Here is a 21,654-nt window from a genome sequence, read left to right on the forward strand (position 1 = left end):
CCCCGCTGAAAGAATGCAGATCTGCTCCATTCACTATCGCTGAACCATGGATACGTTTGGGTTAGTCAGGATTTGGACCCACCGGTCACCTGAGCTCCATGGATACGTTTATGAAAGCAAGTAATGGGACCCACCAGTCACCTGGCTCAATGGAGATTTTCGGAGAAGCCAGGTTGTGACCCTCTGGTCAACTGGCCTTCTGCCTCAATGGACTGTCATCTTCCTAAGCTTGTCAATACCTCCTTTCTGTGCGTGCCACAGGTGGGGGTAGTCTGTCCTGGAAGCTGGAAGTCCCAGCTGCTTTAATCTTGATCCCGGTGAATCGGCAGAAAGGTGAGACTCTGTAATTTGCACCATCTTGGGTATTCATGTGTTTTGGCTAGTGGATCAGGGCACCTGCTGACCTCCCATCCCCACCCCTCCTCCCCGTTTCTCCACAGAAGGCTCAGAGAAAAATATTTTACGGTAAGCACCCAAAATCATCTTCTCTTCGATTCGGCTCAAATATCCCCACTACATCTTGCATGGAGCTGTGCTGTCCTGGCTGGGTGCACAGTTGCAATAGGAGCTGAAAATGAAGCGATAGAGCGAGTTTTTAAACTTCTTTTTTTTAAAAGAATTTTGCTTATGGGTGATCTTTTATTATTTGCTGGTGACTTGGACAAAGCTCTGATAACTGAGTCGTCCTGCTGTTTATTTTGCATCGCCCTCAGCAATACAATGAACAAGTGGAGGACATGAGCCAGCCGCTAATCGTGAACATCCCCCGGAGGCCCAAGCCGGGAGCCGAAAACGGAGCCATCGTACTGGTGCCAGAGTTATGTAACCTAACAGGTGAGCGCAGTCCCTGGCAGGTTACTAGCAGAGCTTGCTGACTACGCCACAGTTACCTCTGTGATTGTAAATGGTGGCTAAATAGCTATAAGGCTGGATCTGTGTCCAACATTGGTCCAAGTGCTGACTGCTCTGTCCGTACTGGCTGCGGACCTCCGGTCTTGGCCTCAGCTGACCGTAGACATATATAAGGTCTGGATATCGCAGGGTGTTCACCGACCAATAATGTCATAGGTGTGAGAACAGCCTAAAGTAAAGCTCAAGAAGGTGGTGGGAACGGTCGCAAATGCAATATTAATGCCTTCCCACAAATGGATGTCCTGGGAAGGGTCTTCACATGAGGAGGGGAATGAGGAGCTGTGCTAGATCATATAGCCAGCACCTGTCTCTGACAGTCGTGGCCGTCCTGTTTGAGTTCCTGTTGCTGCTGTTAACCATTTAAATGCCGCTGTCAATCTCCGATAGCAGCATTAAACGGTGCGCATGCTCGTCCTCGATCCCTGTAGCTTCCTGCCGTGGAATTATCACAATATGCTGCAGTACTGTGGTGTAGCACAAATGATTGGAGGTTGAAGTCCCCGAATAAACTTCAAAATAACGTAGAAAATTAAAGGAAGACGTTTTTATACATACATTAAATATTTAAAAAAAGAAGAAAAAAAATTCTTATTCCCCCCCCCCCCCCCCCCGCACATTTTACCCTGTTTAAGAAAAACAAACCCTGATTTGGTCTGCCCTGTCCGCTGTATGGCTGGTATCTTGCAGATCGCTAGGGATCCCCTCCTGAAATGCGCCGGTCCCAGTAATGCCCCCCATGGCTCCTCACCAGGAGGCAGCTGCTTGTATTCTCATCTCTTGCCACTTCATCTTTATAACACAGGTCTGACCGACAGAATGAGAAACGACTTCAACGTCATGAAAGACCTGGCCGTTCACACTCGCTTACCACCAGACCAGAGGGAGCGGCAGGTTGGGAAGTTCCTGAATTACATACACAAGTAAGTAGCCACAGTGGCTGGTAAGGGCCGTCTGCCTCTGACCTGGGCCTTTTATTGGGCAAGGTGAGTTTGGTTAGAAGCCATGTCTTGGGTTTGCTGTAGTTTCAAAATTGGTTCCCCATCGAGGCTGTGAGTGACTCAGTACGGAGGCTCCTGATAGCGGCCTCAGCTCTCAGTATGATTGGCACATGACTGAACAGCTCATATAAGCTGGAATTTCTGAGATGTTGACCCTTCAGCCTGATTACAGCAGTAGATCGGAGACATTCCTCTATTGCTTTGCTCGCTACTTGACTACAAACACGAGGGATACCTTGCGTAATGAGAGAAAAATAAGACCGCATAACAAGAGATGTGTGACCACAGTTTGATGCTTACGTAACCCAATACATGTTTCGCCGTTGCTTCCTCCGGGGAACCACACCTCCAGAAGAAGAAACGGCGAAACACATTCTGAGATGGTAAAGCCATATACTGGGGAAAGGCAGCTCTTGTGGTCCCTAAAGCTGCTGGATAGTCTCATCTGGATCCAATAGACGTAATGGCCACTTCTCCATTCCTGACGGTGGGGTCCTGTTCTAAAGATAGATACAGTGCCAATAGAGCACCAGCACTTAAGACATTGGGCTCCTTCCTTTCCCCACCCAGTAGTGATGAGTCCGGGGATTATTTTTCTCCTGTCTTTAGGGACGAGAGCGTTCAGAAAGAGCTACGTGACTGGGGGCTGAATTTCGATACCGAACTCCTACAGTTCGAAGGGAGAATCGCACCTCCGGAAAAAATCCTGCAAAGAGACAGATCTGTGAGTATTTAGGTAGAGTGAACGCACCACAACACCTTCCCATTCCCTCTCCACTACTTACTTATTTATTTATTTATATTTTTTTTATATTATTTTCATCTTCATCGCCATAGGAGGGCTTGTATTTTGCAGGATGAGATGTAGTTTTGTAGGATAAAAATTAAATTGCACTGAACGTGACTACAAGGAAAAAGGGTATAATTTCTACAGTGTCCGCAGTGTTATACAATGGCCTGGAAACAATTCTGCAGGGAAAATATAACACTTTTTTTTTTTTTAGACTTTTTCACCTTTTCTATTTTATGTTTTACATTGATCCGAGTGATGACTTGATTTTTTTTTTTCCCCAATTAGCTGTGATATAAAATGCACGTTACATTTCAGGAGGCGTTTGTATAAAAAAATTTTGAGTAGGTTTTTTTTTGTTTTTTTGTTTGGATAATATTCCAGGACCCAATAGTGCTTTGTGGGGTCTTCTTGAGCTGCAGCCTGGATTCTTTCCTTCTTTTGACTCATGTTTCACCTTTTTCAGAGGCTGTTTGGGAGTCCGACACAGACTGCCCTTGGCCAAGCCTTCCCCACCAGCTTTCTTGTCTCTAAGCCAGGTTGACACTTGGTTGCCCACTACTTTGCACAGACCTGTTGTGTAACTCAGGCTGCTGAGAATCTGGGTGACGACCTCCGGAGATCCTGCACTGAGGTGTAATTTTGTGATTTCGGATTATTTGCAGGCAGAATATAATCCACAGTTTGCTGACTGGTCGCGAGAGTTGAGGGGTGCCGTCCTGATCAGCCCCCGAGATCTGAATAATTGGCTGCTCTTTTACACCCGGAGAAATTACGACGCGGCGAACGCTCTCCTGCAGAACTTGTTCAAGATCACACAGCAAATGCGCATCAAGATGAACCAGGCGGTGCTGTGAGGCTCGGGGGGGGGCTCAGCCGAGGGGCTCGCACAGTGTGGGTCTTACACCATACGTTTTCTTTTTATCTTTTCTAAAGGGTTGAAGTCGAGGACACTGTGGGAGGATATTTACAGGCCTTCCAGCAGAACATTACAGACCACACCGAGATGGTGGGTAGATATTGGACTGGGTGGAGACGTGACCAGCAAGAATGTCCGAAATGTCCCTATGATCTGTCTCTGCACTCCAGGTCGTCTGTATCCTGTCCAGCATTAATAAGATGAAGTACGACGCCATCAAGAAGCACCTGTGCGTGGACTTCCCCATCCCCAGCCAGTGCGTCGTCGCCAGGACCTTGAGCAAACCCCAGACTGTCCTCTCCGTCTGCACCAAAATCGCCTTACAGATGAACTGCAAGTTAGGAGGAGAGCTGTGGACAGTGGAGATGCCGGTACGTGTGTCCTTACACCTATACATGGTCTCCTCTCCCCCCATGTGGCGAGGAGCAGGGAACCTTGACCCCTCTATGTGGCAGTACCAATAATGCATGCACAGTAAAATCCAGTTGTCACGGATCTCTTCTCCGTGGTGTTGTTGAGGGAGGATCTGGAGTGACCCTTCATGGTTGACTCAGTGATTTTCAAATTGATCCACAGGGCGTTGCCAGCAACTGAGAATAACAAGACGGAGACATGTCTCTGTTTGGGGGGATCAACGTCAAATCCCTAATCCCGTTTATTGTGTTGCACTTTTCATAATTTTAGCAAGTTCTACTTCAACCAATCAACATAAGAACACGCTCACAGTTTTCTTAACCTATAAGAATGCAGGAACAGCCTGTACGTCAAGGTCTCGTAGAACAATACACCTTCACTCTCGTGCTCTTGTTCAAACTAGAACAATCAAGCTCTCATAACAACGATGAACTTTAGCCTAGTAACAGAATTTATCTCAAAACAGCAAAATGGAGTCGAAAAGCACAAAATAAAGCCTGCTTTAATTTTGATCTTGGTTTAACCCTTCACATTCCTCCCTAGATACATTTTGTTAACTAATATGTAGCATCAGAGGTAATATCCCGAGCTATAAGCTCGATGGGTAAGGTCTTCACATGACTGGTGCCATGTTACCAGCCATGGCTGTTGCGGCGCACCCGTCCCCCCTGTATGCTACAATTTACGGATAACAATTTTTGATGACGGTGGAGGAGGTCTTTTGAAGGTAGCCATACGCTTGGCTTCAGCATCTTCATCAGGTAACTTTGTGAAATTGTTGTAGAGAAGAGCAGGGGTGGCAACGCTTTTGGTATCATCATTAGTTGTTCTAGTGCAGAATTTCCTAATACATACAGAAATACACCAAAGAACAAGTTTTAGTATTACATACATGACAAGGATAAAGGCAGCGATGTGTAACAAACTTTGCAAGATTCCAGCTATCCAGCCCCCAAGTCCCTTAAACCAATTGGCTGGATTAAGAAAGGAGAAGGTGTCTGCCCACCAACTGTCCATATTACGGTCATTGTCTTTATCATATTGATCTCTGAGTCTTTGAATGTCTTCTAACGTTAACTTCATAGTGCTATTGGGATCTGTATGATGACCGCAAGCGGGTCCAATAACCAGACACATACCACCCTGTGCTGCTGTTAAGTAATCCAGTACTACAGTATGTTGATTAGTGACTATGATGAGTTGGTTTTGGACAGCAACAGTAGTATTAAGTATTATGCCCCATTATCTGCCACTAGTCTGTTTAACCAGCTTGCAGTGCGATGCGTGAATCCACGTCGGTCTCCCTTCCAGCTTTACTGACATAGGAGTAATGAGGAGGACTTGATAAGGACCGTCATACAAGGGTTCCCGTCCGTGTTTTCTGACATGCCTTTTCACGACCACAAAATCACCAGGCTTCAAGTTGTAACAAATATCGGTTTCTGCTGAATCTGGAAGGGAAGAAGAAACTAGAGCATCGGTGTTAGCAAGGGTTTTACTAAGCTGAATAACATATTGAACAGCACGGTCAGTTTCTTCTGATAACTACTGAGGCCGGAAATTTGCAACTGGGGACCTAGCACCAAACAATATCTCATATGGGGACAGGCCATGTTTTGCCTTAGGGGTAGTACGAATGTGGTACAGTACAATGGGTAGGAGCTCTGGCCATGGAGCCGTCTCCTGCATCATTTTGGTCAATTGTCCCTTCAGTGTGCCATTCAGCCTCTCAACTTTCCCACTGGATTGTGGATGGTACGGAGTATGGAGGGCTACAGTGGATCCAAGCATTGTCAGAACCTCCTGATACACATGAGAAGAAAAGGCCGGGCCTTGGTCACTTTCAACGAGTTCTGGAACACCATATCTGCATATGACTTCTATCACCAGTTTCTTTGCTGTAGTTTTTGCAGTCATGTTGGTAACGGGGAATGCTTCCGGCCAACTGGAGAACATGTCGACAACCACCAGACAATATTCATACCTTCCAGACTTGGGCTACGTGATGTGGTTCACCTGGAGCCTTTGGAAAAGATAGTCGGGCTTAGCAAGATGCTTCGGGGGTACACGTTGAAGTTGACCGGGATTGCAGGTCTGACAGATATTACATGCACGGTTGAGTGCTGTCAGGAAATACCTGGAGCCCAGTAGAATTTTTGTACCAGGTCTGGTGTGGGTCCATGTGCCCACGTGGCAATAGCAGGGTACCTCCGCTTAGGGAGACACACAAGTTGGTCCTTTTCTCTATAGCCTCTCATTGGGGGACACAGGAACCGTGGGTGTATGCTGCTGCCACTAGGAGGCTGACACTATGCACAAAAAACGTTAGCTCCTCCTCTGCAGTGTACACCCCACCGACTGGCATTATACACTTCAGTTTAGCTTAGTGTCAGTAGGAGGTGGACACGGGTCTTTCATTAGACCCTTATCTACCTCCATGTGCGTCGTTTTCTTTCAGGTTTTCCGGAGGGATACAGGGTGAACAGTCACACCTGTAGTCCCACAATACGGACTATGAGTACGGCGTGTACTGCCACCCCGTATCCTCATAGATCCCTAGATCCCTCAGCAGGACCATGATCCTAGCACACAAGCGTGCTCAGAAGACCGGTCCTGCCTCCGTCCCCCACCCACTCGCTCACCAGAGCCTGTCGGTTGCGGAGACGAGGACGTCCATCAGCTCCCTGGACGTCTCATTCCTCTTCAGGTTAGTATTGGCGTGGGATGTTTGAGGTGAGTATTTCCCCATCCCAGATCTTTCAAGGCGGGGGGGGGGTTTCTAGGGCTCCCAGCATACCTGGTCGTCGCTTGCACCCAGATTGCAGCAGCACGACCCGGAATTGCAGGCAGCCACATTTCTTTCTTCCCATGCGGCAGCTGCGGCCTCTCTGCCTTCTATTCCAGCGCGGGGCCTTTACAGGCTGCCGCGCCGCTTCCTACGGCGGCCACTCCACCTTCTCCAGTGGGACAGCCCTGACAGGCTGTCGTGCCGCTTCTTCCTGTTGCGCACTGCTCCGGTGCCGCGGTATTTATGGGACCACACTACCTTCTCCAGCGCGACAGCCCTGACAGGCTGCTGCGCCGCTTCTCCCTGCGGCGCACTGCTCCGGCGCCGCGGGTTTCACGGCGGCTGCTCTATCCTCTCCAGCGTGACAGCCTTGGCAAGCTGCCACGCCACTTTTCTAACTGCGGCGCCGCGGCTCTTTCTTCCGGCGGTCACCAGCCTCTAATTTAGGCCCCGGCTTCTGCCCGGGCCTACTTCCAGTGGCGCGCTCTGACCACTTCCGCCTTCATCGGGCGGGCTTTGTCCCGCCCTACAATCTGTCCTGCGCTCTCCGCCCACCGGCGCCATCTTGGTGCTCCTGGGTGCACGGCTGTCTCCGCCCCCCCTCTACGCCACTGCTTGGTGCCACACATCGCGCTATGTCCCTTCCAGAGCGCACATTCCTGCGCCCTTTCAGCGGTCACCATCTGCGGTTCAGATTGCAGCAGGAGCTCAACGTTTCTCCGGAGGTGCACCCGCAAGCCGGGCAGCTTCCTCCACCTGTAATCCGTTTTTTCGTCTGCCGTGAGTAGCTCTGCACTGCAGACTGACACTCCCCTCTGCCCCCCTGTCCCCTAACCCTCTGGCATTTTCTTCAGGGACCTTTCAAAATGTCTACCTCTGAGGGAGGCCGCTCTCGTCCTCCTACCTCTTCCTCCGCTTCTTCTGCCTTAGTCAGATACTTTGCATGTTCGTCCTGTAACTGCAAACTTCCCTCAGGTCAGTCCTCCCCACTCTCAGACCTGCAGCAACCCGATTGTTCCCACCGCCCAGGATCCCCCGGCTGCTCCGCTTGAGTGATACCCCCACCCCTAGCTGGGCCTCCTCTCTGTCACAATCGTTAGCGGATCTAACTCGGGTGTCCCAAACTCTGATGTCCATGCTGGATCGATTACCCCTGCAGACCCCCGCAGTAGCCAGCGGGTCGCAGGAACCTCCGTCGGAGCCCTCCATTATAAGCCGCAAAAGGTCCAGACAGGAACGCCGGTCTGAGTCCTCTTGCTCCATCTCGCCAAACGGTCCTTCTCTGCCGTTGACTTTCCCCCCCCCAGTCGTCCTCCTCCCCTGAGTAGGCGAGGCGTTCGGAGGATGTTTCAGAGCTGGATTCGAACCAAATCGCTACCATGAGGGATATGGTTCAAAATCTCATTGGAGCGATAAATCAAACCTGTGGCATCAAGGAGTCCTCTATGGAACCCGCAGATCAGGCGGTTTCGTTTAGACGGGCTAAACCACCTTCCAAGTTTTTCACTCCTCACCCGGAATTCGAGGAGATTATGACCAGAGAAAGAGAGAACCCGACCAGACGCTTTCAGAGAGGAAAGCGACTTGGCGTTTTATATCCCTTTTCTCCGGAGCTCACCGCTAATTGGACTGCTTCTCCTTCGGTGGATCCCCCAGTTTCCAGACTGTCCACCAACACGGTCCTTCCACTGTCTGGCGGAGCATCTCTGAAGGATTCTAACGATAGGGTCATAGAATCTTTCGCGAAGTCAGCCTTTGAAGCGGCCTCAGCTAGTCTTTGCCCGGCCTTTGCTTCCACTTGGGTTTCAAAATCCATATCCAAATGGACCAAACAACTCCGTTGGGGCATTCTGAAGAGGGCGCCGCCCGGACAGCTGGCGGAACTTGCCAACCAGATTTCTCACGCAGGTGAATATCTGGTCTCAGCCTCCCTGGATGCCGCGTCTTGTGTGGCTCAGGCATCCAGCAATGCGGTTGCCATCCGCCGGACCGTTTGGCTTAAGGCCTGGCAGGCGGATTTGTCTTCCAAAAAGTCCCTTACCAGCCTGCCTTTTCAGGGGTCACGTCTCTTTGGTTCTAAGCTGGACCAAATCGTTAAGGACGCCACCCGGGGCACAAGTTCTCTTCTTCCCCAGGCTAAACCTCATCATCCTCCTCCCAGACATCAATTTCGGTCTTTTCTGCCTTTTCGTCGCTTCGCGGCGTCAAACTCCTTTCCCCAGCAGCAACAGAGGCCACAGGCACGTCAGGAGAAGAAGACAGTATCCTTTAGGCCCACTCCTTCCTGGCATCCTCGCTACTCCCAGGGTAGATCCTCCCGGTCCAGGACTGGAAGATCCACCTCGGCATGACTCTCGGCAAGACCCCAGCACACCTCCCAGGCTGGGCGGTCGTCTCCTCTTCTTCAGGGACGTCTGGATCTCATCAGTAGAGGACGCATGGGTCAGGGAAGTTGTATCCTCGGGATACAGAATAGAGTTCGTTTCACGACCCCGGGATCATTTCTTCGAATCCCGACCTCCAAGAGACCCCGCTCTAGTTCCGGGTTTCTTCGCAGCCATCGCTTCTCTCCTCAAAGCCGGGGTAATCTTTCCCGTTCCAGAAAAAGAACGGTTCACAGGTTTCTATTCAAACCTTTTTGTGGTACCGAACAAAGAGTGCAAGGTTTGTCCCATTCTGGATCTCAAATTACTGAACAAGAGAGTTCGTCTGAAGCACTTCAGGATGGAATCCCTTCGTTCGGTAATTGCTTTCATGGAGGCTCAGGAATTTCCGTGTTCCATAGATATTCAGGACGCCTACCTCCATGTCCCGATTATTCCCGGGACATCACCGATTCCTGCGCTTTGCGGTGCTCCAGGAACATTTTCAGTTCGTCGCCCTACCGTTCGGTCTTGCAACCGCCCCAAGAGTTTTCACGAAGATTATGGCGGCGCTGATGGCCATCTTGAGGGTCAGAGGCCTGGTTCTGTTTCCATACCTCGACGACATCCTCATCAAGTCTCCGTCCTTCTCTCAGGCTCACGAAAGCCTGTCCATCGTTCTCGACACCCTAGCCCGTTTCGGGTGGCTGGTCAACCGGAAGAAGTCCTGCCTTATTCCTTCTCAGCGCATCATCTTTCTGGGCATGCTCTTCGACACTTGTCAGACCAAAGTCTGTCTTCCCGAAGACAAGAGATCCATCCTTCGTCGGGACATACGCTTGCTCCAGGGTCCTCGGCCTCCCTCCTTCCAATCGGACTTGAAGGTTCTGGGGAGGATGGTGGCAACATTGGAAGTGATTCCCTTTGCCCAATTTCATTCGCAACCCTTTCAGCAAGCCATTCTGTATCAGTGGGACAGGTCTGTCTTCTCCCTGGATCGTCCGATCCGACTCTCTCCCTGGGTCAAACGGTCTCTCGACTGGTGGCTGACATCACCTCTCATGTCCCAGGGCAGGTCCTTCCTTCCAGTTCACTGGCAAGTGGTGACAACGGACGCCAGCCTGCTCGGCTGGGGTGCTGTGTTTCACCACCTGACTGTTCAGGGTCGTTGTTCGGCGCAGGAGTCAACTCTGCCCATCAATGTCCTCGAGATTCGGGCCATCTTTCTGTCCCTTCGTCACTGGGAAAGGATGCTCAGTGGTCTACCAATCCGAATCCAGACGGACAATGCCACGGCGGTGGCATATGTCAACCATCGGGGGGACTCGGAGCTCCTTGGCCTTGGCCGAGGTATCCAAGATCCTCCTCTGGCAGAGGCAACGGTTCCGGTGATATCCACGGTGCATATCCCCGGTGTGGACAGTTGGGCTGCCGACTTCCTGTCTCGCGGCAGGGGAACGGTCCTTGCATCCGGAGGTTTTCCATCAGATTTGTCTTTGATGGGGGACTCCGGACGTGGACCTCACTGCGTCCTGAATGAACAAGAAGCTTCCTCGGTTCGTCTCCAGGTCTCGCGACCCCCTCGCGGTGGGCTTCGAAGCTCTGGCCATTCCTTGGTCGCAGTTCGTGCTGCCCTATCTGTTCCCACCCCTGCCCTTCCCAAGCTGTTGAAAAAGATCAAAGCGGAAGGGGTGCCGTGCATTCTGATCGCCCCGGATTGGCCCAGGAGAACTTGGTTCGCGGACATCATCAATCTTCTCGCGGACGCCCCTTGGCGCCTTCCAGACAGGTCCGATCTGGCACCCGAATTCTCGGTCTCTCAGTTCTAAGAGCGTCCGGCCTCTCGGACCGAGTGATTCACACCATGATCCAGGCTAGAAAGCCTTCTTCTTCCAGGATTTACTACCGTACCTGGAAGGCTTATTTCCGTTGGTGCGAGTCCAACTCCGTTTCACCTATGTCCTTTTCCCTGCCCTCCGTTTTGGCCTTCCTTCAGGCAGGATTGGATTCGGGCCTTGCTCTTAGTTCCCTGAAGGGCCAGGTTTCTGCGCTCTCCATCCTTTGTCAGAAAACTTTATCTTCTCGGCCACAGGTTAAGACCTTCCTTCAAGGAGTGGCCCATGCTGTCCCTCCGTACAGGGCCCCTGTGGATTCATGGGATTTAAATCTGGTACTGGACGTTCTGAGGGTTTTCCAGCCTAGGCATAAGGATTTTGCAGGCGGCAGTGGCGAGTCCTCTGACCTGATGGAAGTCTGTTTTTCCCACCCCAGGGGCTGCTTTTGGACGTCCCATGGTTCCTGTGTCCCCCAATGAGAGGCTATAGAGAAAACAGGATTTTTGGTTGCTTACCGTAAAATCTGTTTCTTGGAGCTTCCATTGGGGGACACAGCACCCTCCCATGTTATTCAGCTTCTCTTGTTCTATGGTCTATGACTGTTCTCACTTTTTCAGTTCTCATGTTTGTGGTTATGGTTTTCAACCTTGTTATTTATCTCCTACTGCTTTCTCACTAACTGAAGTGTATGCCAGTCGGTGGGGTGTACACTGCAGAGGAGGAGCTAACTTTTTTTTGTGCATAGTGGCAGCAGCATACACCCATGGTTCCTGTGTCACCTCAATGGAGGCTCCGAGAAACAGATTTTACGGTAAGCAACCAAAAATCCTGTTTTTCCAGAGACCATTGTCCGTACATGCTCCATCAGCCTTCCACTGCTTCACTTCTTCCTATGGGGACATTCTCTGCATCATCATTAAGCGGTCTTGTGGGGTCCGACAGAAAACCTCCATCTGTCATGGATCATCAGGTTCCTGTAGAGTCAGTGTTTCTTGTAACTGTTTACGCTGAGCGTGTGGTCACCATAGTTGGTATGGTCGGTTCAACGGGTAGGAGAGCAGCAGCTTTTGCTTGCATATCCGCAAAGGCGTTGCCGACAGTCTGTGGACTGTTCCTAGGACCGTGCGCCTTAACTTTGATAATGGCCACCTGGGTAGGTAATTTGAATGAGTCCATGAGGGTTTTAACAGTTTCAGAATTCTTCACTGGAGTCCCGGCGGTAGTAATAAACCCTCGATTGGCCCATAGAGCTCCGAAATCATGAGCAATACCAAATGTATACTGTGAGTCCGTGTATATATTAGCCCTCCTGTCTTTGGCCAGAACACATGCAGTAGACAGAGCCTGAAGTTCTGCTTCTTGTGCTGACTGTGAGGGAGGGAGTGCAGCTCCGTGCGCTACAGTATCTTCCGTAGTAACAGCGTATCCGTTGTGGAATCTGCCAAACTCATCAGCATATCTTGAACCATCCGTGTATAACACCAGATCAGGATTTGGAAGTGGATTTTGGAAGCTATCTCTTCAGTCAGGAGTTGGGAACAGTCATGTTGGAGGTAATACTCATCACTGCCATCCTTCTTGGGGACAGGCAGTAAAGTAGCGGGGTTGAATTTAGTCAGGCAAAAGGAGTGAACACTGCAGCCGCAAGTGTCGTCGTACAGTCAAATGTTTTGGCTGTTGGAGTGTCAGTATTGCCGCAATATCATGTGGGGCAAAAATGTGCGTCTCATGTCCAAGAATTATGTCTGCAGTCTTGTCAAGCAACGAGTGAGTGGCGTGAACTGCCCTTATGCAACTTGGTGATGCCCGGGCCACGGGGTCGAGGCGGGCTGAATAATAGCCCACAGGCCGTTGTCTATTGCCATGCGACTGTGTGAGTACCCCTGCTGCGTGTCCTTCATTCTCAGGCACATACAAATGGAACGGTCGAGTATAGTCCAGGATGCCCAAGGCAGGGGCGGAAGCAATAAGCCGCTTTAATTCAGAGAAGGCACGATAAAGGCTTTCCATACAAACCGTTGATCTTTCCTTATAGTTCATATACCGTCTTTCAGGGCATTGTAGAGGGGTTGCATTATGCGGGATGCGTCCGGTATCCACTGACTACAATAAGTACATAGTCCAAGAAAATGCTGGAGTTCAGTCTCATCTTTTGGAAAAGGAAGGGAGCTGACGGCTATTTTTCTTTCTTTTGTGAGGTGTCTTGACACCCTGAAGGAGACAGTTACCCAAAAATATCAATTGACCAAGGCAGAACTGAAGTTTCGAGGCCGAAACCCGACAGTTCAGATCTGCCAGATACTTGAGGAGGGGAACAGTGGCAGCAATGGCTTCCTGCTCTGTTCGTGCACACAACAAAACCTCATCCACATACTGGAGCAGCGTGACATAGCGATGATCTAACTGCCAGGGAAAAAGACACTCGCCCATATTTTTTGCAAACTGATTGGGACTGTTTTGGGCCCCATGTGGCATAACTGTCCACGTCAATTGTCGTCCCTGATAAGTGAATGCAAACAAACTGGCAATCTGGGTGTAATGGAATGCTGAAGAAGGCATTGGCAAGGTCGATGACTGTGAACCAAGCAGCATTCTGAGGTATCTGGGACACAAGAATATGGATTAGGCACCACAGGTGTTTACAGAACAGTAGCTGCATTAACTGCCCGTAGATCTTGTACCAGCCGGTACACAGGGGGTTGGCCGGGTGGGGTCTTTTTCTTAACGGGAAACAAGGGAGTGTTACATGGGGAAACACAAGGTACCAGGGCACCATTATCGAGTAACGTTTGTATTTGGCCCTTGAGGCCCCGCTCCTGATCATGTTTCAAAGGGTATTGATGGACTTTCAGAAAAGGGGCACCAGGTTTGAGAAACCCTTTTACTGGTTCTACAGACATTATTGGGGGTGATCTGGGCCTATCAGGGCCATCATTACCATGGGAAGGGCATGTAGGATACAGATCTCATTGTGTTCATCTGCTTAAGGGTTATGTAACGTAAGAACCATCTGACCATCATCTTGGAATTGTATTCTGGAGCGGAACTGTGATAATAAATCTGCCCCCAGTAAATTTACCAGACATGTGGGAGAGATTATGAACTGGGCCGTGACCTCAGGGAAAGGTCCCACAGGGATGGGTTTTGTAATAGTATGTTTATTGGGTCTGCCATCTCTTCAGTATGGGCGATTATCAGGATTTTGAGGCTATCTGAAACCAGAGTATCCCCCAGAGTTCCCAGTATTCAGGTTACGGGTGGAAGGGGGAACCTGAAGGTAGCAACTGTCAGCATGGGTATGACAATCTCTCTGAAAGTGACCAGGCCGGCCTCAGCGCCAGCACTTCAAGCGAGAATTGGCACGGCAGGGCTGGGGAGTGAGCTTCCCAGACATAGGGTTAAAAGGGATATTGGAGTAGGGAACTGAATTTGTGTAGGGGAGGAGGGCAGGAGCTGGAGTCTGTTGTGTGGGCCACTGATAAGGAACAGCTGCGTCCTTGTAGCTGGGGTGGGGGCTGAGGTTGGAGCAGGAATCGCTGTGGCTACTGGTATAACCTTTGATTTCCATGCTGATGCAGAGCGGGCTAAATTCTTCTGAAAACTTTTTACTATTTTCAATGCATCATCCGGAGTGGAAGTCTCGATATCAGGTCTGACTGACATTATTGTCTCTTTCAATTCAGATTTGAGGCCGGACATTAAAGCTGCCACAAAAAGATGTGAATGGGCTTTATTATACAGTGAGAATCCCAAATCTTTAAACACTACCTTAAGACGCCCATAAAACTTCTCGGCAGTCTGCTCCTTGTCCTGTGTGACATCTGTGAGGGAGGTAGCTTGGTCCGCTAATCTATCTTGTGCCCAAACTTTTAAAGCATTGCAGATATCAACACCACTCATATGTTCCCCGTCCAAATTCACATTATAGGTTATGCCACCCTCAATAATTGGAAGATACCCCTCCTCAGCCTTCACTTGGAGCAAGTGTAACAGATCTCTTCGGGAAGTGGAATAAATCTCTCGATTCGCTGCCATTTGCCTATAAAAGGCCATGGGGAGGTTTCTGGATTGGGTAACTGGATGCAAAGGGTGTTTATTTGGGATGGGGAAAAGGGAGTTTACTTTGGCCTGTCAGGAGTAGCTTTCACATCATCTTCTTCAAAGATATTACTGACTCGGGGGCAGGAGGAGGTGGCGGTAGTACGGGCACAAGAGGCATCTGCTGCAGAAGCGGGGCAGGAGGCTCTGTTACAATTACAGATTGTATTGCCTGATGGGCCGTTATGTGGCTGTCGAGGACAAATCGGACCTCCTCCAATTTTATGGGGTTTTCCTGTATACACCGCTCTATTGCTGATACTATGACCATGGCGGCATCCTTCCTGGGATATTGAAAGATACCGGCAGAGATTAATAGTATGGCCATTGTACGTTGAGGCATCGTACTGGGGGAAGGGACAGAGGAGGCATACAGGATTGCGTTCTGGACAGCCTCAGTAAGTAATTGTTGGGACCTAGGAATGTCGGTAGATTATATTGTGGTCCCACTGCATGTATTACATATTGACACGGCATTTGTCCTGCTCTGGTTGCTGCGACCTGTCTTGTTTCTACCTGGCCATAAGTTTGTATATATGAATTAGATTCTTCCTGTATCATGGGTCTGCCTTTCTGTGAAATTATTGCAGCCAGTCCTCCAGCATGGCGGAGTTGGTTGTCTGCGGCATTCACTATAGCCCCAACATGTTGTTAAGATCCCCTGTCCCTATTCTAAAGAGCACATCATGACGGTGGGGTCCAGGAATAACATTGGAATACATTTCCTGGAAATCTTCTATCTCCTCCTGTGTATCCTGTCTCTGAGCGGGTGACTAAAGTAGGAGGGGGTGGATACTTCTAACCGCTAGCAATACTAGGCATAGCAGGGACTGGCGGTGGCTGATAAGTGCCGTCAGCGTTTAGCAAGGGAAAGGTGGGGCTACAACTCCGGGTCTTCTTGCTCCACAATTGTAACAGACCTCTCTCCACTGAGGATTAGTAACTCCGCATACATCACAAATCCACCCGGCAGGATCATAGGGTGGGGGCGCACTGGATTTTGGCAACCCAGGATATATTGGTGCTTTGGGATTGAGGGGCACGGCGCTTAGTCGGGAGGAGAGGCTTGATTTCCTGGGGAGGGGCCATATCATCTAACAGGGAGCCCCCCTGTCCCAAATCATCATTTTTAATTGTTTGTCTCTCTGGCACGTTAATCTCAGTCACTTTCTCAGTTCCTTCTTGCACCACAAAACATCCAGTCTTTGTCATAGTAGTAGACGGCTTTCCTTTTTCAACGTAACAATAACAGAAACAATCAGAACTCACTTCCTCTGTTGATCCTCAATTTGCTATATATCAATCACTCAACTTGAAGCAGGTGAATCACTTACAAGTTTCCTTCTAAAACTACGCACCATATTTTACTTCCAACTTCAACTTACAATATGTCTTTCTACTTCAATACAGTACTGTTGCTTTAAACAAAACACAGATCTACCAGCGCGTACTACACCAAGGACAGAAGAATATACAGAGAATCTTGAGTGCAGTTACATGCCCCCTCCCATCCGAGATTTTATCGGGAGATAAGAACTCACAGAATTCCTCAACACAGAACGGAGAAACTCAGAAGCAATCACGCAGCTGTTAGACTGCCCCTCCCATCAGACTTTTAGAAATTTTCTGTCTTTCACACAGAAACAGAATGCAGCAGTTCTCAGACTTTAATTAATTTCTACAAAACCTTCATCACACAAATCCAAACTGTTCTTTTTCTTCCACGGAAACATGATTCTCCTTTAGATCTAAATATCCTTACATCAGTTGTGCACGGTACTGGAGCTGCCGTTCAGTCTGTTCAACCGGGTCTATCTGTACCCCACAAAATTCAACGCTGTGTACTCAGTGAAAGGAGGAGGGTGTCTCAGACTAGCCCTCCGGACACCTCTGGAGATAGATATCTCTATCTATCTATCTATCTATCTATCTATCTATCTATCTATCTATCTATCTAATATATAAAGCTGAATGTGTGTATGTATGTGTGTATGTATGTGTGTATGTCTGGGATTGGCATCTGCCCCATCGCAGCTACAGCCACAAAATTTTCCATAGTCACACGTCTGGACCCTGAGAGCGTCATAGGCTATGTTGTGAGGCGAAACCTTAACCCCGCACGTTCCAATTCGCCAAACAATTTTGCCCCTATCTACATAATGGGGGAAAAAGTGAAAGGAAAAGTGTTGGAGGCAAATTGACAGCTGCCAGATGTGAACAAGGGGGACTTAAAGAGTGAGAGCGATGGCGCCAAAGAGTATGTACCGTACAGTTGCTAAGGTGGGGCCCCGACATGGAATACTCACCACACACGGGGATATGAACACACACAGAAAATGCGCCACACACTACCACGTACTTGAACACATATCACCCTCAGCACACATTTCACCACACATACACCAACCTCGCCACATAAAAGTCGAAACACAAAAGTCGCCGCTCAAAACTCGCCACGCGCAATACTCGCCACATGCAAAACTAGGCTCACGCAAAACTCGCCACACGTGCAAAACTCACCTCATGGAAAACTCGCCACACACAAAACTTGCACACGCGGAAAAATTGCCACATGCACAAAAGTTGCAACACACAAAACTTGCACATACTCAAAACGCACCACACATAAAAGTTGCCACGCGCAAAACTCGCCATGCGCAAAACTTGCTGCACACAACTTGCTACACTAACCTGTCACATGCAACTCGACACACAAAAAGTTGCTACACGCATGTCGCCACACAAAACTCATCTCACAAAAGTTGCTACATGCATGTCGCCACACGCAACTCAACACACACAACTTGACACATGAAACTCGCCCTAAAACACACACAAGTCTGGTAGTATCCTTCAAAAATAAAAATCTGATTAATAAGCAGACAAACTACAAGAGCAACAACTGTACCATATAGGAAATACGGCAGCTGTCAGTCACATGACCTGTCTATTATGTGTATGTGTGAGCTAATATATACTGCCAGGGGGGAGGGCTTCCTGTTGGCTGGGGATTTTATCAGGCTGCCAATTTAGCTTACAAATACTGAGGTAAAAATACTGAGCAAATAACGTGTGAACGAGGTCTAATACAGGAGGAGATGACACAGATATATACGATATACAGGAGGAGATGACACACAGGTATATACTATATACAGGGGAGATTACACACAGGTATAAACTATATACAGGAGGAGCTGACACAGGTATATACTATATACAGGAGGAGATGACACACAGGTATATACTATATACAGGAGAGATAACACACAGGTATATACTATATGCAAGAGGAGATGACACAGGTATATACTATATACAGGAGAGATGACACACAGGTATATACTATATACAGGAGGAGATGACACACAGGTATATACTATATACAGGAGGAGATGACACACAGGTATATACTATATAGAGGAGGAGATGACCTACAGGTACATACTACATACAGGAGGAGATGACATACAGGTACATACTACATACAGGAGGAGATGACATACAGGTATATACTATATACAGGAGGAGATGACACACAGGTATATACTATATACAGGAGCAGATTACCTACAGGTATATAGTATAAACAGGAGGAGATGACATACAGGTATATGCTATGTATAGGAGGAGATGACATACAGGTATATACTATATACAGGAGGAGATGACACACAGATATATACTATATATAGGTGAGATGACACACAGGTATATACTATATACAGGAGGAGATTACATACAGGTATATACTATATATAGGAGGAGATGACATACAGGTATATACTATATACAGGGGAGATGACACACAGCAGGTATATGCTATATACAGGGGAGATGACATACAGGTATATACTATATACAGGAGAAGACATACAGGTGTATACTATATATAAGGGAGATGACAAACATGTATATACTGAGGTGAAAATGAGAGGTGTGAGGTGAAAATGAAAAGGAGTGAGGGAAAATAGTGGAGTGATCGGAAAATGACAGATGTGAGGTCGAAATGACAAGTGTTAGGGGGGAATGAGAGGAGTGAGGGGGAAAATGAGGGGTGTAAGGGAGAAAATGAGAGGCGTGATGGGAAAATAAGAGAAGTGAGGTGCTATAACTAACCACAGATATTTACTATGCGCTCTTCAGCTGAAAAATATATATGTATATATATATATATGTATATGTGTGTATATATATTGTGTATATATATATATATATATATATATATATATATATATATATATATATATATATATATATATATATATATATATATATATATATATATATATATATATACTCGAGTATAAGCCGACCCCCCTAATTTTGCCACAAAAAACTGGGAAAACTTATTGACTCGAGTATAAGCCTAGGGGGGAAAATGCAGCAGCTACCGGTAAATGTCAAAAGTAAGAATAGATACCAATAAAAGTAAAATTAATTGAGACATCAGTAGGTTAAAGGGAACCTGTCACCTGAATTTGGCGGGACCAGTTTTGGGTCATATGGGCGGGGTTTTCGGGTGTTTGATTCACCCTTTCCTTACCCGCTGGCTGCATGCTGGCCGCAATATTGGATTGAAGTTCATTCTCTGTCCTCTGGAGTACACGCCTGCGCAAGGCAATATTGGCTTGCGCTGGCGTGTACTCCGGAGGACAGAGAATGAACTTCAATCCAATATTGCGGCCAGCATGCAGCCAGCGGGTAAGGAAAGGGTGAATCAAACACCCGAAAACCCCGCCCATATGACCCAAAACTGGTCCCGCCAAATTCAGGTGACAGGTTCCCTTTAAGTGTCTTTGAATATCCATATTGAATCAGGAGCCCCATATAATGCTCCATACTGTTCATTATGGCCCCATAAGATGCTCCATATTAAAATATGCCCCATATAATCCTGCATAAAGGTTAATAATGGCCCCATAAGATGCTCTACAGACACATTTGCCCAATATAATGCTGCACAAATGCTGATTATGGCCCCATAAGATGCTCTATAAAGATATTTGCCCCTTATAGTGCTGCACAAATGTTATGGCCCTATAAGATGCTCCATACAGACACTTGCCCCATATGCCGTAGTGCCCTACAAACGTTATTTATGGCCCCATACAGACACTTGCCCCATATAGTGCTGCACAAACATTATGCCCCTATATAGTGCTGCAGAAACGTTATGGCCCCATATAGTGCTGCAGGAATGTTATGGCCCCATATAGTGCTGCAGGAACGTTATGGCCCCCATATAGTGCTGCAGGAATGTTATGGCCCCATATAGTGCTGCAGGAACGTTATGGTCCCCATATAGTGCTGCAGGAATGTTAGGGCCCCCATATAGTGCTGCAGGAATGTTATGGCCCCATATAGTGCTGCAGGAATGTTAGGGCCCCCATATAGTGCTGCAGGAATGTTAGGGCCCCATATAGTGCTGCAGGAATGTTATGGCCCCATATAGTGCTGCAGGAATGTTATGGCCCCATATAGTGCTGCAGGAATGTTAGGGCCCCATATAGTGCTGCAGGAATGTTATGGCCCCATATAGTGCTGCAGGAATGTTATGGCCCCATATAGTGCTCCAGGAATGTTATGGCCCCATATAGTGCTGCAGGAATGTTATGGCCCCATATAGTGCTGCAGGAATGTTATGGCCCCATATAGTGCTGCAGGAATGTTATGGCCCCATATAGTGCTCCAGGAATGTTATGGCCCCATATAGTGCTCCAGGAATGTTATGGCCCCATATAGTGCTCCAGGAATGTTATGGCCCCATATAGTGCTCCAGGAATGTTATGGCCCCATATAGTGCTCCAGGAATGTTATGGCCCCATATAGTGCTCCAGGAATGTTATGGCCCCATATAGTGCTGCAGGAATGTTATGGCCCCATATAGTGCTGCAGGTACGTTATGGCCCCATATAGTGCTGCAGGTACGTTATGGCCCCATATAGTGCTGCAGGAACGTTATGGCCCCATAGATGCTCCATACAGACACTTGCCCCATTTGCTGCGATAAAATAATAAATCACATACTCACCTCTCCGTCGCTCAGGCCCCCGGCACTTTCAATAGTCACCTGCTCCTCGTTCCGGGCGCCGATCTGTCTCCAGCACTGACGTTCAGCAGAGGGCGCGCACTGACCGCGTCACCGCGCCCTCTGACCTCAGCGTCACTGCTGGAGACAGATCGGCGCCCGGAACGAGGAGCAGGTGACTATCGCGCAGCGCTCCCCTCCCCGTATACTCACCTGGTCCTGCCGCTGTGTAGATCCCGCTTCCCCGACGCTGCAGCGCTTCATCCTGTACTCAGCGGTCACATGGTCCCGCTGATTACAGTAATGACTATGCGGCTCCACCCCTATGGGAGGTGGAGCCGAATATTCATTTACTGTAATGAGCGGGACCATGTGACCGCTCAGTGCAGGAAGACGCTGAAGCTGCTGCTGCCGGCGCTGGGGAAGACAGGGACCTGCAGGGACCACGCCTGGACTAGGTGAGTATTTTTAGACAGCCCCCGCTCCCCCTCCCCTGCCGACCCCCG

The 21,654-nt window shown here is 48.6% G+C and overlaps 1 protein-coding gene across 4 annotated transcripts in view; it reads left to right on the top strand.

The window, feature by feature from the left end:
- LOC143789275 (piwi-like protein 1) overlaps window positions 1-21,654 on the top strand; it is a 108,418-nt gene that overhangs the window by 66,273 nt on the left and 20,491 nt on the right. For all 4 annotated transcript variants that reach the window (XM_077278980.1, XM_077278979.1, XM_077278982.1 and 1 more), the window contains 6 exons: window positions 714-834; window positions 1,715-1,832; window positions 2,520-2,634; window positions 3,366-3,553; window positions 3,637-3,709; window positions 3,790-3,990. In XM_077278980.1, the coding sequence (XP_077135095.1) occupies window positions 714-834; window positions 1,715-1,832; window positions 2,520-2,634; window positions 3,366-3,553; window positions 3,637-3,709; window positions 3,790-3,990 (816 nt within the window). The remainder of the gene's footprint in view (window positions 1-713; window positions 835-1,714; window positions 1,833-2,519; window positions 2,635-3,365; window positions 3,554-3,636; window positions 3,710-3,789; window positions 3,991-21,654) is intronic.

This window comes from Ranitomeya variabilis, unplaced genomic scaffold (assembly GCF_051348905.1).
Source record: "Ranitomeya variabilis isolate aRanVar5 unplaced genomic scaffold, aRanVar5.hap1 Scaffold_159, whole genome shotgun sequence".
NCBI lineage: Eukaryota > Metazoa > Chordata > Amphibia > Anura > Dendrobatidae > Ranitomeya > Ranitomeya variabilis.